Genomic DNA, 17,092 nt, shown 5'->3' on the forward strand with positions numbered 1-17,092 from the left:
AGAAAGCACTAGAAAGTGCTAGCATAGTATCTTTTTGGAATTAATAACATCAGTTTCAACAGCACCCCCAACTGATGCTCTCAGGACGCAAGAGGAAATTTGATGACTTCTGCAGCTCAAAGAGTACCATGTGATTGTAGAAGTCCGCTCACCTATCAGGAGCCGGATCCTGGCTTGCATCCTGGTTTGGCGAATGGGGATGCAGGCTTGGACATGGGCTGTGCCAGGGGGCGGAGCTGACGGCTTCCCTTGGGTCCACTCCCTGGCCATTTAAACAGCCCTCACCTGGGGGTCTAACTGCCTTAACGAGAGAAAGAAAGCAACACTCACACATATAGTGCTTCTTTTGCCTCTTCTGTAGCAGTGTTCAGGCAATCCCACATCAAGAGCAACAGGAAGGAATTCCTACTATAGAACCGGTCCTGATTTAGAACCAGTAGCTTGGCAACTGTACAAAGAGAACTTAGAGGATGGATCATAAGGAGAATGACCTGTTAAGGGTAGGAATTATTTCTGACTGTGGCCATAGACTGATGCATGGAATGGTAAAATTAACTGGTCTGGATTTCAAGCACCTGATAAAAATTAAGAAAACTGTTGTCCGGATAGCAGGGTACTGCTGAGGAGGTAGCCTTGCAGTGTTGAGTACCAAAAAAATGTCAAGGATAAGGATGCTAGGTTCAGGAAGGGGCGAAGATTTTGCACTCTCTCTTCTACATAGCTGCAAAAGCAGCTGAACTCTCTCTTAATGCATACCTGGTGGGTCAAATTACCAAGAGCAGCAGTTCACAATGGTTTCATCCCCTCTGATAGACCCACCTCTGCTTCTGAGAAGGGAGAGGGAAATATTTGGGTCGTGCAAGGCTAGAAGGAGTGGTAGTGCTGGGGGAAAGTGATAGGATCTTGAGGACCCATTAAGGAAAAGAGAGGGTGTGGCTGGGACAGAGCAGATGTGGTGAGAAGGGTAGAAGAACTGCAGGGAGACATAATCATAGAATTGTAAAGTTGGACGTAACCCTGGGGGTCTTTTAGTCCAACCCCCTGCAATGCAGGAATCTCAACTAGATAACATAGACAATGAACAATAATAGAATCCTAGAATCATAGAGTTGGAATAGACCACAAGGGCCATCGAGTCCAACCCCCTGCCAAGCAGGAAACACCATCAGAGTGGGAATAACAGTATGGGAGACTGGGGACTTGCTATTGCAGTTCTTGACCACATAAAGACTTAGAAATTTCAGTGACTCAGGAACTAGATCTTATTTCCAGACTATGCAACAGCCTTCCTGTTCGACACTGTTCAGATCATTTATCCTCTTTTCTCCTTTTGCCAACATCTGTTTCTGTGGGTTATAGCATTCATGAAAGTAACTTACCCAGAATTATTAGACTTGGGTTACATCCACAAAATACATTTAAGGCAGAGGAGGAAGCCTGAGAACTTTAGTTTGTTAAGGGTTCTGACCTCACCATGCTACCATTTGCAAATTACGGTCCCTGGGATGGTGTAGACATGTACATATACGTACTTTTGACAACCAAACTCTTTTGATTTGATTCCTTTTCATAGTTCAAGGGACAGGAGGCAACCATCCAGCATAAAATAAGATTCAACCTTCCATTTAAAAAAAAAGAAAGCCATGTGCTTTAGATGCCAACTTCCTATTTTTTGCTGTTCTTGCATGGAAGAACATTAAAAAGTACATGACAACTCAAATATTGAATTGCAGACACTTTTCTGCAATTCAATATCTATCTATCTAGATAGATAGATATGAATGAAGTTGGAGTTTCATCTTCAAAATTGCCTTTCCTGAAAAATGCAATTTTCCCATAAAAAGGGAGAGAAAGAAAGTACAGTAGCAGCAGCAATCGATATGTAGTACCATAGCGGTAAGTATAAACTCTAACCACATATGGAATGCAATTTTCAAAGAACAGAGAAGTAGATTAAATATTTATCCAGCATACCCTAAAGCAATCTGTAAGCTTCCCCGTGCAGTGGCCAGTCTTGAGTGAAGGAGGCCGAGTCAGCCTGCCTTACAGCTGTAACAGCAAAACCCAGCCTGGTTATGTCTGAGTGGCAAAATGCATTCATACTTGGAAATGGAAGTTTATGAGCTTCCAAGTAGTGCTTCTTCCCTTGCAGAGCATCTGCAAGAATGTTGCAGAGCATAGTATGGCTAGGAATATTAAGCAAGTATGTTTCCTAATAAAAAACAAATACAGTGGTACCTCGCAAGATGAATGCCTCGCAAGACGAAAAACTCGCAGGACGAAAGAGTTTTTTGTTTTTTGAGTTGCTTTGCAAGACGAATTTCCCTATGGGCTTGCTTCACAAGATGAAAACGTCTTGCGCCTTTTTTAAAAAAAACGTCAATGCATTCCTATGGGAAACTGTCAATGCACAGCGGTGCTTCGCAAGACGAAAAAACTCGCAGAACGAATTAATTTCGTCTTGCGAGGCACCACTGTAAAGGTAAGCTAGTGGCACTTATCCTGGACAGAGGTGCAAACATGAAAGTTTTAAAGCCTTACCTGGTCTTTAAAAATAATAATTCACTGCTAAATTTGTGATTTGAAAGATACTATCCATAATGTAAAAAAAAAGAAAGAACAAAGCTATACATAAAAATATAAACTGAAACCACCTTGCCAAGCTCACAACAAACCCAATAGTCTGTGTGGGTTTGCATGGTCCTGTACTTTATTGCACCAATAGCTAATAAACACATTCAATTTGTTCACAAAGAGATCATCAGATTATCTTCCCTCTCTGTCTCACTTTAGTTTAATGATATGTACAATATCTCATACTTGAAATATCTATTCCTCCAGTGTTGCTAAGTTCATTTTTCCCAGTTATAAAAGATGATCAGTTTAAGAACTGTCAATAATTGTTGAACTAATTCCCTATATTCCAATGGTGTTTGATCCTTTATCAGTGCAAATAAAATAAAGGATCAATTAGTAGTACTGTACATATCTTGTTATCACTTCAATCTCCTTTACCATGTCAGACCAAAATTTCACAACCTTAAAGTAAACTCAAAATGTAACATTCCAGATTAGCTGCCTTATGCCTCCAACATAAATTACTTGTCATACTGTACTATGGACACAACTGGCTAATAATGGTGTTAAATGCCAGCATCAGATGAATTTAAGGCTTGACATAATTGTACAATGAGTGACATTTTGCCAAATCTCCAATGATCCATTGAGATTTTACTTAGTTTGTCAAAACAAGACAAGTACATTCACTTTTGGTAGCTGGTTCCACGACAAGCACAGGTAAATGCCTGTGGAATTCTGACTGGTTAATGACACCTTCCTTTCTCTCCTTCCTATTTGCCATTAAATGCAATTTTTTTTTAAAAAAATGTTTTAATCTTTAGACCATAAGGAGTCCTCATCAGCAAGAATCCTCATCTGATCTATGTAAACATAGGCACCCAGCGATGCTGCTTCCTTTTCTCCTAGCACTGCTTCCACAATTTCAATGATCTATTCCTTTTTCAAAAAAACCAATGTTTTTACAGCTGTTCACTCCCCTCTTCAGCACATAAGCTTGCATCTCCTGTTCCTGCAGACCTATGTCAATTTTGTGAGCAATGAAAAGCTAGAGAAATGAAATGTACAGTATGTGACTTTATCGGTTTCACTTCTTAGGATTGCAGTTACTGTATGCAAAGTGATAAAGGACTACTGTATTTATTTAACTTGTTTTCTATCTTCCCCATCTCAAAGGTTTCAGAACATGCAACTACACAAAAATAAAATCCATAAGTACAATATTTATTAAAACACAGAATACAAATATCATAATAAACAATTACCCCATGCCAAAGAAATCACTGTGCACATTATTCCAATGGCATAATTTCATCATCCATAAATAAGGTATAATGAGCACCCCTGAAAAGCAGCAAAATAGCCTCTCCTCTTGTTCCACTTTTATAGTCCTCAAGAAAGGGCAAGATTATAATGGAGATACAGTGGTACCTCAGGTTAAGTACTTAATTCGTTTCGGAGGTCCGTACTTAACCTGAAACTGTTCTTAACCTGAAGCACCAGTTTAGCTAATGGGGCCTCCTGCTACTGCCATGCCGCCAGAGCACGATTTCTGTTCTCATCCTGAAGCAAAGTTCTTAACCTGAAGCACTATTTCTGGGTTAGCGGAGTCTGTAACCTGAAGCGTATGTAACCTGAAGCATATGTAACCTGAGGTACCACTGTATTACAAATGAAGAGAAAGCCCCAGTCAGAGTCCAGTAAATAATTTCCTGTGTTAACAGTGAATAAATTTGCTGGAAATTCAGTGGGAATGCAACAAACAGACATTTGGGAGGATGTGCATTGGAATTGGCTATGACTCCCTGCTGAGGGTGAACAGTGGCAAACCCAAGTTTGTTGCTGTACAATGTGTGAAATTGCTCAAAGAGTTATAATCCACTACCTCAATGGCTGTACCAAGCCAAGGTAGACCTAGAAATTCCTCAGAGCAGAGAATGAAAAAGATGAGCAAATCCTATCCACACATTTTAGCTACAGCAAAAGTTCAGCTGAAAATTTCTAACTGGTATTGGGGCGGGGGGGGAGGTAGCTTTAAAAGAACTTCTCATTAATACCAAAGCAGTTGGCTTTTTGTAATAGGTGTCAAAAAGCCCAGCTTTTGTGCTAGAAAATAAATGGCTCTTCCGTTCACCTATAAAAGAAGAGGGGGGAAAGAACTCTGAAGCAAAATTCTCTCTTGCTTGGTGGCTCTTTTGTTACGGTACGATTGCTCAGCCATGGTTAAAAGCTGCTCTTTATAAAAACTGGCTTTAACAGAGTTGCTTGAATCTAACTGCTCTTGCCAAATCCATCAGTTTTTCCAAACAGACAAAGTACAAGAGAGGCACTGAAAGTTGTCTCCACCCTGCGAAGGAGATGGCTGCTTAACACTCATGCCCATGGAAACCACAAAACTCAGTTTCCAGAAGCCTGGAGGGCATTTTCTTACACAATGCATTTGAGAATGTCTGACATGTCTTTGTGTGTCGCATGTGAAGGCTACTAATTTGGGGAAGAATTTGGAAAGGATGTTGAAGGTTCACTGCAGCCAATAAAGGTTTAGTAATTGCATTCCGAGTTAAGTTTAAAGAGGCAGGTCTCATCCTTGTAAGTAAAAGTACCCTCAGTTTTATCCACAACAACAGTTTTATCCACAATGTAAGAGAACCAGGATCAGAATGGCATACTTAGGGTAGCATACATACCTTTTAATGCAGATCTAACCATTGCTGAATCTACTTGCAAGCCAACATCCACTCTAATTAGTTTGTTCACTTCTGTGTGATTTGCAGCTGCCTGCCGAAGTTACTCATTTTAGTTCCTCTTTTTTCCATGACCACGCCAAACATTGGGAAACCATCCCACATTCCTTGCAATGTGTTTTCTGCAGGGTTATGCCGTTTCACACACCAAAAGATTCCAGCCATAGCAAATTAGTGCTTGAGATGTGAATGCAGGGCAAGTGTGACAACAGGGCCCAGAGCCAGGAGTCATAAGAGCATGAAGATCCCTGCTAGACCAGACCAAAGGCCCATCTAGCCCAACCTCCTGTTCTCACAGTGGCCCAGCAGATGCCAATGAGAAGCTCATCAGCAGAACAGGAGGGCAAAAGTCACTCTTCTTGTGAGCTCCTCAGCAGCTGGTATTTAGAGTCCTTTCTTACTGGGGGCTCCCATCCTAACATCTCTTAATTGCAGCCATTGGGAAATGTAGAACAAGTCATTTACTTGCAGTGAAATAAATATAGCACTAGGTTTAAGTTATGTGCGAGTAATATTAGATTATTTGGCATGCAAGATTTTTATTTGTGGGTGAAGTCCCCACCATCCCTTGAATTGGGGGGGTTGGGGACAGGGCCCAAATAACTGTTAACTCACTTGCATGAATTCTTCTGTCCAAGCGGCCAAAACAAATTGGATTGTTTGCACACTAGCCCTTTTTTCAATAACTGCTATCCTTTCTTCGACACTCACTTTTTATAGATAACCCAGAAGCTATCATTGCTTGGTCACTGTCTTGCAGTGTCTTCAGTGTTGTTTTCCCCCAACCCCTGAACTGATGCACATTTTCTTTTTCTTTTCTTGTCAATAAAAAGCAGTTGTAGCACCAGCATAGATAGGCAAAACCCTACTGAGGCTTTTACAGGCAATCAGGCCCTTTCATTAAAACTCCTGCTAGCAGGGAATGCCCATGTTACTTGTTTTCTGTTCAGTATAGATGAGGACAGGGACGCGGGTGGCGCTGTGGGTAAAAGCCTCAGCGCCTAGGGCTTGCCGATCGAAAGGTCAGCGGTTCGAATCCCCGCGGCGGGGTGCGCTCCCGTTGTTCGGTCCCAGCGCCTGCCAACCTAGCAGTTCGAAAGCATGTCAAAGTGCAAGTAGATAAATAGGGACCGCTTACTAGCGGGAAGGTAAACGGCGTTTCCGTGTGCGGCTCTGGCTCACCAGAGCAGCGATGTCACGCTGGCCACGTGACCCGGAAGTGTCTCCGGACAGTGCTGGCCCCCGGCCTCTTGAGTGAGATGGGCGCTCAACCCTAGAGTCTGTCAAGACTGGCCGGTACGGGCAGGGGTACCTTTACCTTATAGATGAGGATAAGAAATTAAATTATTGATTTCCTTTCATTTATTTTTGATCTTTATTTGATTTTGCAAAAAAGGAAAGAAAGTAAGTCCAAGAAAACCAGTAGTTAAATATCCCCCATCTCTGCAAGGAAGCAATAAACCAGGTAAAACCAGTAAGGAGGGAGTTTTCCATTAACATTGCAAGGGAATTTTGCTGGAAAATATTTACTTGTAAACAAACTTTATAGAAAAAGGACAATTCTGGACCATGTAGCACTATATTAGTTTAGAATGCATTCAGCATGCAATTACTTTGGGCACATCCAAGAACCAAGTTTGTTTCCTTTTTAGATACAGTGGTCAAAGGAGAGAACCAATACTCAATGAATGATGTTTTTTGTTATAAGCCAAGCAAAAACTGACTTGGCATTCTTAAGTCAAATCAGCACAGCCTGGAGTTTCCAGACACATTGTACAGCTTGGAATACAAATATTGGGTTTGCAAATCATGCTTCAGTCACTGCCATATCTCCTTTTAATCTAAGCATAACATAAAAGAATTTTTTGCTTTGTTACTTACATCAAAGATGGTTTCTTGACTCCTTTGTTGATGTTGAATTTCATTTTTCTTTTTCTTTTTTGGTTGTAGCTCGCCATGAAGTTATCACCAAAGAGATCTTAGAGCTGGACACCTGGGAAAATCAGTGGAATGTTGTGGCTGTCAACGTCCTCATGCATGATAGCTATGATGTCTGTCTTGTTGCTCAGCTGAACCCACGGGATCTCATTCCTCCTCCTCCTGATTTAGTGGAGTAATAGGCATGCAGGTTTCTCTTGCAGTTGATATGTGGAGCTTAGAACAGAGACTTTCATATAAATGGCCAGCAATGTCTCCTGGACACCTAAAAATGCCAGGACAACTGTTAGTTAAAGCATCTGGAGTGAATGCAAGCCTTTGCAGTCGCTTAAAGAATCAATAAAACATTTGCACATTCAGAAATCAGAACTCTATACTGACATAAATACTGTGAAACCATTAAATTGTCAGCAGAGGGCCAAATGGAATGCAAAAGATGGCCTTAGGGTGCAATCCAGTACCTGCTTACCTGGAAGTAAGCTCAACTGAACTCCATGGGACTTATTTATGAGTAAACACACATAGGATTGTGCTATTAGTCTCATAATCAGGTGGAATTGGCTCAAAAGTCAGATTGCATTGGCCCTGGGTTGATGGCGGAGTTTGCAGATAAGCAGCCTTCTTTCATACAGTCCTGCATATTGTACAACCATAATCGTCCAGACGCTGAATCTCAGCTAGAATAGATAGAACATTAGTTCTCTTGAAGTTTGGAATAAACTATCAGCAATGGTTTCCTAAAGTTCTGGTTTGGTGCCTTATACAATGAAGGATTTTGCTTGCCTTAATACCTCGGGGCTTGCTTCTTATAGTTTCCATATGGAGTGAAGAGGAGGTCCATACAAAGCTGTAGGACACGAAGTCAAAGCATTGGTCTCTCTAGCTCAGCACTGTCTATTACAGAGATAGCCAAACTGGTGACCTCCAGGTGTTGTTGTACTACAACTCCCAGCAGTCCCAGCCAACATGCCCAATGGATGATGGGAAATGTAGTCCAACAACATTTTGAGCACACCACATGGGTTACCCCTAGTCTGCTATGTCTAGCAGTAGCTCTTCACTGTTTGAGGCAGGAATCTTTCTCTATCCCAACACAGAAATGCCAGGGATTGAACCTGGGACCTTTTGCATGTGTTCATCTACTGAGTTAGAGCCCTTCTCTGTTGGTCTTCTGCTACCATAAGGCAGGCTGGGACATTCAGAACTTTCCACCCAGGTTGGTCTTATTGGTCCTTTATCCATCTCTTCTGTCCTGAGTTTGACACTAGAGCATTAAGGAAGGTCAATCTCTGCTGCTGCCACTAGTGGCATTACCATCACCTACTGCTCACCTGGGGTGGTTTGTACTGAGGTAGAAAAAGGGTGAGCTGAGAATGCAGATGTCGCATCAGTAGTAGCCCTGGAGATCCTAGGAGTGAGAAAGGGAGAAAGAGCTGAAAAGGGAAGAGAATCATAGGTGTGAGGGTCCAGAATGAGTGGTCTAGGGCTTTGGGGAAGCAGTCATTCACTTTTCAAGTGTAATGTGTAGCCAGCCCATATTTAAAATTCCTGCTGCAGGAGCTTGAACAGAGGAAAAATGAGGAGAGTGAGATATATTTCCTGCCCTGTTTATGACTCATCAACTTTACCTTGAAACATCAGTAAACGTTTCATAAAACACACAAAGGTAGCATGAACTTCACAAGAACTTGCTCAATGCAGAACACTGTGCTAGGGTTGAATCAGCATGTGTATGTGTTTAATAGAAAGAATTAATCTAGAAAAGAAGTGAAGCTGTGAGCCTCATGACTCAACCTTTTCCTTCCTGTGTGCTTTGTAGGTAGGATGTATTTGACAGTTAAAACATTTACATTTGAATGTTTCACGGCTATACTGTCAACACTAGAAGAAAAGGTTTTAGCCTATAGTCTGGGGAAATGTGGGTGCTGCTTCCATAGATTACGTTGAATCTTGATTCTGATGCGCGCAAAAGGCCACTGGGATGCTTGCAAGTGCACACAAACAAAGTATACATCGCTTTGTTGGAGTTTAGAGATGATAAACAGTACTGAAGAACTTTCTCCACATATGCCCTAAGTTTTGATGCTATATTTGTCTAGTTTGTCCAATAAAGCTGCTATATTTTTACCTAGATCAACTCCAGACTGTCAGCATGTTGTGGGAGGGATTCAAACACGTTCCAAAATTTAAGTTTGTGCAGTTAAATTGGATTAAAGCACTTTGTTGCTCTAGCATAACAAATCCACATTTCCCCTCCTTTAAAAAAATGACCTTGTGGAGAATTGGGAACACACTGAAAAGTATAGGATGAACAAATTATTAGTAAGAAGACATATAAACACCCTGTATGAGCTATGTGTGAGTGTGTGTGCATGCAAGCACAGCACCCAAACTCACAAATTAAAATTTCTGTTGCTGCACACCAACCCAATCTCTGAGCGGTGCAAGATTCCAGGGGTTCCAAGCGCTTACACAGGGTTTGTTTTTCCTTCTGGAAATGAGGCACAGCGGAGACTGTGGTGTCTTTATTATATAGTATATGGCTTATTTATACATATATACAACCTGAGCCTACAATGGAGGGCTTCACAGCATTTATATCCCAAGAAGGTCTTGCTTCTCCCGTAGCTGCAGCCATGGATTCAAACAGAAATTGAGCATCACTGGCTGGCTGGCTGGCTCCCTAGCCTGCTGCCTTTTCTGCTTCAACCTTCTAGCTCACATGATGCCACTCTCCACTCTGGCCTTTGTCTTTCCAACTACTGGCGAGCTGAGGCACAGATCCACTTTTTTTGTTCCCTTAAGTGCCCATTAACTGGTCCTAGGCTATCACCTCACCAGGAAGCTAGCTTGGCTATTCCAGGAATTTTAATCCTTAATTAGATTTTGCCACTTGCTAGATCCAGGCAAGTACAGCCTACTTCCTCCTCAAACTCATAGCACTATTCCTCCCCCACCTTCAAATTGCTGAGCAGCGCTAGGTACCTCTTGCTAGTGCTCAATAATCAGGTTGTCTGGAAGAACTCCTAATCTTTGCATGCCTCTATATCTTTGAAATGGAACACACACATATATATATTCCATTTCAAAGACAAAGGAGCAACAGAGCTAAGCTTTAGCAAAAGGGGAGGGGGGAGGAACAAAAGGAGATCATTATTTTTACACTTTCAAAAAGTAAAAACAAACACAGCTTTTTGCCCATCGCTAACACTGTGGTTGTCAGTTCTAAATAAAGACTATTTACATAACCTTCAGCCCACTTGAAAATGTGGAACAGGAGCTCTGTGAGTACAAACTTGCAAATAACATCTCACCAGGGTGGTTGCTCACATCTTGCTCTGCTCACCTGAGCACCTCCTCCTTTGCAGCCTGCTCCTCCGTGCCCTCCCACCACTGTACCCTATGCTCCCCTCTCTGCGTTCCTCTTCTCATTCCCCCCCCCATGCACTGCACTCCCCCCAAACAGGGAAGTGGCAACTCTCATTAGTGGAGAGTTTTGTTTCCATGGTACCTACCATGCTAATAGCTGTCTTCTTTCCAAATTTAACTATGGGCTCTAATGAGTGATTAAGGCAGCAGATCACCTCAGACATTTATATGGTTCATTTACACCCTCCTGCAAGGGGGCAAGAAACCATGAAATTGCCCTCCCCAGCTTGCAGGCCAGAAGATCAGAAGCAAGCATCCTTGAAGCTCCCAACTTAAAAATGGTGTTCTCTGTGTTCAGAATGAACCTGGACAGAGAAAACCATGCTAAGTTGGAGGGCTCTGGAGGGACTGCTATTGAGAAATAAAAATGTCCATGTTTTACTAAGAGTAGACCCACTGAAATTCATGAAAATGGCTAACAGTGTAACCTATGCATGTCAATGGGTTTTTCCTGTAATTTTATATTGTAAACTGCCCTGAGATCTTCAGATGAAGGTCAGTATATATATATATATATTATAAATTTAACAAATAATAAGTGCATTTAGGATTTAAGCCTAAATTTTGTTGTTTAGTCATTTAGTTGTTTCTGACTCTTCATGACCCCATGGACCAGAGCACACCAGGCACGCCTGTCTTCCACTGCCTCCCACAGTTTGGTCAAACTCATGCTAGTAGCTTCGAAACCACTGTCCAACCATCTCGTCCTCTGTCGTCCCCTTTTCCTTGTCCCCTCAATCTTTCCCAACATCAGGGTCTTTTCCAGGGAGTCTTCTCTTCTCACGAGGTGGCCAAAGGTGGCCCCTTCATGGATCACTGCCTTGCTGTGGCGAAGGGGCTTGGATAACTCAGAGAAGCTATGAGCTATGCCATGCAGGGCCACCAAAGATGGGCAGGTCATAGTGGAGAGTTTTGACCAAACGTGATCCACCTGGAGGAGGAACCGGCAAGCCACTCCAGTATCCCTGCCAAGAAAACTCCGCGGACAAAGCCTAAATTAGGTGCCTTAATTTCAATGGGAAATCTACTAAGTGCTACCAGTGCACCACTGGCTATTGAGAGCCAGTGTGGTGTAGTGGTTAAGAGCGACAGACTTGTAATCTGGTGAACCGGGTTCGCTTCCCCGCTCCTCCACATGCAGCTGCTGGGTGACCTTGGGCCAGTCACACTTCTCTGAAGTCTATCAGCCCTACTTACCTCACAGAGTGTTTGTTGTGGGGGAGGAAGGGAAAGGAGAATGTTAGCTGCTTTGAGACTCCTTTGGGTAGTGATAAAGCGGGATATCAAATCCAAACTCTTCTTCTTCTACTCCATTGCTCCCCAGATGTTGCTGGACTATGAATCCCATCATCCCTGCTTACATCATTGTTGGCCTCGCAGGCTGGGAACGGTAGGAGCTGAAGTCCAACAACCTCTGGAGGATCTCAGATTCCCCATCCCTGCTTGATAGTGGCCTTGGATTAACTTCCTGTTACTTGCAGAACTGAACTAAATAAAACCTGTTTCTGCCTGCAACAAGAAAATCAATTCACTGCAAGCTAATGTAATCAATGTAATGCAATTGCGCCTCTTTGCTGTTAGGGAAATGGCATGTTCTGGTGCTAGAAAATGTGTGTTGTAGTCACAGAACAGGGGGACTAAGGACCAGGAATTGGGGGAAGCAAAACATTGTGACTTGGTCCTCCCTAACTGTTGTTTTTAGCCATAGGGAGCTTCCAGATCGAATCCCACTTGAACATAGTGACAATCATGTATCAACAAACTCTGGCCACACAGTTATAGTTGTTTGGGAGGTTTTGCGTAAAAAACCAATTTCCCCAAAACACCGTACTTTAGGTGTACAGTAACAGGGAAATGGAGTGGGAAGTGTGGGATAGCCCTTGGCTTGACACAATATAATCTACCATTCCCTCCAACAAATCAGGATGAATGCCCACAATTCCAGCACTGCAGTGTACAATGAATGTTGCACATCAGACCAAAATAATGCTGTAGGCCAGGGATAGGGAACCTGTGGCTCTCTAGGTGTTGTTGAGCAACACCCATCATCTCTGCTCATCTACTCATGCCAGCTGGGGTTGACAGGAGCTGGAGTCCAGCAACATCTCTTGAGGGCCATTGTTTCTCCAAACATACATGCTGTAAGTAACCCAACAGGCTAGAAATCAAAAAATATTTCCTCACATCTCTCTAGAACTTCAGATTTTAAAATGGATCGGAGAGATCTGAGCATTTCTTCAAAGAGATGCTTACCAGTCATGCTCAGCTGCAGCTGATGTGCTTGCTATGTGCTAGCATTTTACTCCAGATGTGGAGATTGAAAGGAAAGGATGTTTATAAAACTGCCTGTGAAAAACACACAGCACATCCTTTGATGCTCCTCCCTTATTTTCTTTGGCTTCAATGCCTTATGTGCACTTGATGGAATGATTTTATAATATCCTCTTACTTCAGGAGAGCATGAATTCTACAAAACATAAGCCCCAGAGAAGTGAAGTTCTGCTATCTATCTATATCTATATAAGTATTCGGCTGCAATCTTACACCTCTTACCTGGGAGTAAAACCCATTGACATCAATAGAACTCATCTCTGAGTAGATGTGCTTAGGACTGTGCTGTTTATCGCAGCACATAATGTTTATACAATGAACATTCAAAGCCTTTTTCAGAAAAGAAATACGAGTCTGAGTTTTGTTTTTGCAAGTATCTGCCAAAGTATGTATCATCCTTAGCTTAAAATCTGTCTGTTTGTAAAAAAAATGTTTCTTTTATTTGGTTGGGCAGCAAATTACCTGATCCTTTAAACTGCTGTGCAAGGCAAAAAAACAATGTGATCTGTGGCATGGACTATTATTACCAGTGCAACTGCACCACACAAGGTCCAACTTGGGCTGATTGGAGGTGCAAAATCACTAAAGACTATCCTGTCCATTGCAACTGAGTTTCTTCCTCCCCAGTGTCTTATACTGTGGCCTATATCAGGTTGGCTCAGGGTCAAGAGGGTATATTATTACCCTTGTCATATCCACATTCAGATTTTGTGTTGTGACCATACAGAACAAAACTGTGAGCATATTAGTTGTTTATATTGTTAAAAAAAACACACCCCAGAATTTAGGAAATGAATCCATTTGAGAGTATTGTGTCTAGGTCTCGCCACTGTACTTCAAAAGAAAGTCATAAACAACTAGGAATGGGTTCAGAGAAGGACAACAAAGATGGTCAGTGGTCTGGAAAACAAGTTCTATGAAGAAAGGCAGAAAGAACTGGATATGCTTAGCCTAGAGACTATATGGATTGCATGGTTTTCAAAATACCGTATTTTTCGCTCTATAAGACGCACCAGACCACAAGACGCATCTAGTTTTTGGAGGAGGAAAACAAGAAAAAAAATATTCTGAATCTCAGAAGCCAGAACAGCAAGAGGGATCGCTGCGCAGTGAAAGCAGCAATCCCTCTTGCTGTTCTGGCTTCTGGGATAACTGTACAGCCAGCATTCACTCCATAAGACGTACACACATTTTCCCTTACTTTTTAGGAGGGAAAAAGTGAGTCTTATAGAGCAAAAAATACGGTACATACAAAGTAACCTAACCCAGCTTTGTGGACGGCAGAACCTGGACTCAAACTACAGTCATACCTTAGGTTACAGATGCTTCAGGTTATGTGTTTTCAGGTTGTGCACCGGAACAGATTACTTCCGGGTTTCAGCGCTCGTGCATGCGCAGAAGTGCTAAATCGTGCTTTGCGCATGTGCAGAAGCGCCAAATCGCAACCTGTCCATGCACAGACGTGATGCTGTGTGTTGTGAACGCTGTGGGTTGCGAATGTACCTCCCACACGGATCACGTTCACAACCTGAGCATCCACTGTATATTGTAAGCAGCATGGTAAGGAAAAGCATGAATGATTCTAGATTAAGAAAAACAATGTTTTTGTGTGCTACAAATAGGCTAGTGTGTGCAGTGTGTACCTGAGAGAGGGGGCACGATAGCACTGTTACAATACTAGGAGAGTTGTCACTGTAGAAGGGGCAAAGACTTGTTTCCTCCTGCCCCAGAATGCAGGACTACATCTGACGGACCTAAGTTACAGGAGATGAGATTTGGGTTGAACATTAGGACATTAAGTCGCTGAACAGTAAGAGCAGTCCAACATGGAAACCAATTACCTAAAGGGGTGATGGGCTCTCCCTCACTAGAGGTATTTAAGCAGAGGTTGGGCAGCCATTTATTGGAAATGCTGTAGCTCTGGTTTTCCTGCATCAAGTGGAGTGGTGGCAACAGAACAGATGACCTAGCTCTATGATTCTGTGAGAATATATAGGTGGCAGGAAGAAATTGTGTGCAACAGGGAAGAAACAGAAGGCGGTTTGTAAAAGCACAGCAGACATGGCTGGTTAAAGTGATACCTGAGCTGAATTTAGACTACACACCACATCAACTCTGATTAGGAAAGCAGCTTGTGAAAGTCTCCTGAGACTCCCATGAGGAATATGTGTTTGTAGTCCTCCAAATCCAGCCGCAGCTCAGGCCCAGACATTATGCGGAGAACACTTATTAGGCAGTGTGAGGTCTCAAGACTCATACACAGGGACCTCATTCACTGAAGCTAATAGAGTAGCACTGCAGGGGAGTTCTGCCCTCTGCTTGCCCCTTGCTTAAGTATAGGCTTAGGCTGTTAAATCTCAGCCGCAACATGGCATGAACTGCAAAATGGAAATGCTCCAGGGACTAGCTTTCCACAGACAGACACACAGTGTAATCAGGAACTTTTAATAAAAATAAAGGTGGAATGGTCTGCTTTCCTGCAGCTATCCAGAAATAAAATAAGCACAGAGAGAGGATTAGCCGGCAAAGGAGACTGGATCTTAATTAGGAAGCTGTTCACCTTGCTTTGTTTCCTGTCTTGGTTTTTTTTAAAAAAAAGATTGGAACCATATGTGGGACTTAAGAGCAAGAAGGGAAAGGAAACTAGAAGCTGCAGGTGGGGCAGAACTGCTTGATTAGTTCATGCAGATAGTGTGATTATAGTTAGGCACTAGGTGGCACTGGCCTGGGTTATTTCTGGGTGGAGTATACAATTTCATGTCTCTGTTCTTGTCTGAGAGGGATAATAAAGTTCTTGTCTAGCTTTCTGACCAATGTGTCCTCTTAGCCTTCCATGACAGGTCACTTTAATATGTGAAATCCAGTCAATGGTGGTAAGAAGCTGGCAAAATGTTATCTTTTACAACTCTTAAAGATAAGAGATACTTTGCAGAGGCTGCAGCTGGCAACTTGCTGCTTCCTTGGTTTCCTGGGAACTGTAGTTTGTTAAGGTTGCTGGCAACTGTAGCTCTCTGAGGAGAAAACTAGAGTTCTCAGGGTTCTTTGAGTGAAACCAAGTGCTTTAAATGTGAGTTGAATGTGCTTTAAATGCATGCTGTGGATGTTTCTTAGGCATAAGGTCTCTTCTTCGTTTATTTGTCCATTAACAGGGAAAGGTAATTGAATTCACAAGAAAGTGAATTCCAGAGGGGAACAAACTAATACGAGGTAACCTTCAAAGAAGTGTTACATCAGTTTTTAACCACTGTAAACAAAAATGTAGCCTAATTCTATGCTGATTTCCCACTAGGCAGGTTGCAGCATCCTATCTAGAGGCAATGCAAAAACTTTCCCTGAGGATCCAAGTCCTATTTCATTAGGTCATTCTTATCTTTTTCTGCTTTGGAATTTTGCCAAATGCAGTTGGATACTAGGCAGACAGAGGAAAGTTTATTTAAGGTTATCTTGTCAGATGGAATAATCCACCAGCTCCCCTGACCCCACCACCTAGCTGATTTTAAAACCCTCTCCCCTCTCCTCCTCCAACTGAAATCAGAGTCGTTTCAGGCTGCTTTAAAGTTAATAATAAATTGATAAATTGGGAGAAAGGGCCACACATTTCTCACCCTGCTTCTCTTTTGACCCTCACCAAGAACTGCAATTTGCTCCCTTAACTGCTCAATCCTTTTAACTTCTTGCGTAATACAACAATTCCTAAGACCTACAGCAAAGAAAACTGTGCCCTGAGTGATCTGGAAATGGCTGCTGCCAAGGGCATGGGCTTTCTCTTAAGAGCTCAGCAGACTTGACTCCTGCATTTTCTGGCTGGTCAATTCTGTAACCTGAAGTAGATGAGGGATTTAAAGCATTTCTTTCAAGTGAATTTGTATAGCTTATCTACTTAGGATGGATTTATCAGCTGGCCTCTTTTGCAAGCAGGACAATAAATCCTCATACCCATTCAGCCAAAATAAATTGTTAAGTCATGCTTTATGGGACCAGCTCTTTAGTATTATCTCTGTTTAGTTATAAGAATGATGTAATTCTAGAACCTGAATGGTAAGTACGTCCCCCGCTGGAGTCTGGAACCAATT

General features: G+C 42.3%; 2 protein-coding genes and 1 long non-coding RNA gene across 3 annotated transcripts in view; 2 read left to right on the forward strand and 1 right to left on the reverse strand.

The window, feature by feature from the left end:
* Nucleotides 1–7,337, reverse strand: part of MGLL (monoglyceride lipase) — a 150,443-nt gene extending 143,106 nt beyond the window's left edge. The window contains exon 1 of the mRNA XM_083418766.1: nt 7,203–7,337. The gene's annotated coding sequence lies outside the window, so the exon portion shown is untranslated. The remainder of the gene's footprint in view (nt 1–7,202) is intronic.
* KBTBD12 (kelch repeat and BTB domain containing 12) overlaps nt 1–9,390 on the forward strand; it is a 51,064-nt gene extending 41,674 nt beyond the window's left edge. The window contains exon 6 of the mRNA XM_083418512.1: nt 7,272–9,390. Within this exon, the coding sequence (XP_083274638.1) occupies nt 7,272–7,438 (167 nt within the window). The 3' untranslated portion in view covers nt 7,439–9,390. The remainder of the gene's footprint in view (nt 1–7,271) is intronic.
* LOC310667190 lies at nt 1,206–6,257 on the forward strand. Its single transcript, XR_014506189.1, has 4 exons — nt 1,206–1,896; nt 3,402–4,018; nt 4,262–5,328; nt 5,365–6,257. It is a non-coding gene; the product is annotated as an uncharacterized lncRNA (long non-coding RNA).
* Nucleotides 9,391–17,092: the final 7,702 nt, after the last annotated feature.

Source organism: Podarcis tiliguerta (genome assembly GCF_965153285.1).
Source record: "Podarcis tiliguerta genome assembly, chromosome: 2".
Taxonomy (NCBI): domain Eukaryota; kingdom Metazoa; phylum Chordata; class Lepidosauria; order Squamata; family Lacertidae; genus Podarcis; species Podarcis tiliguerta.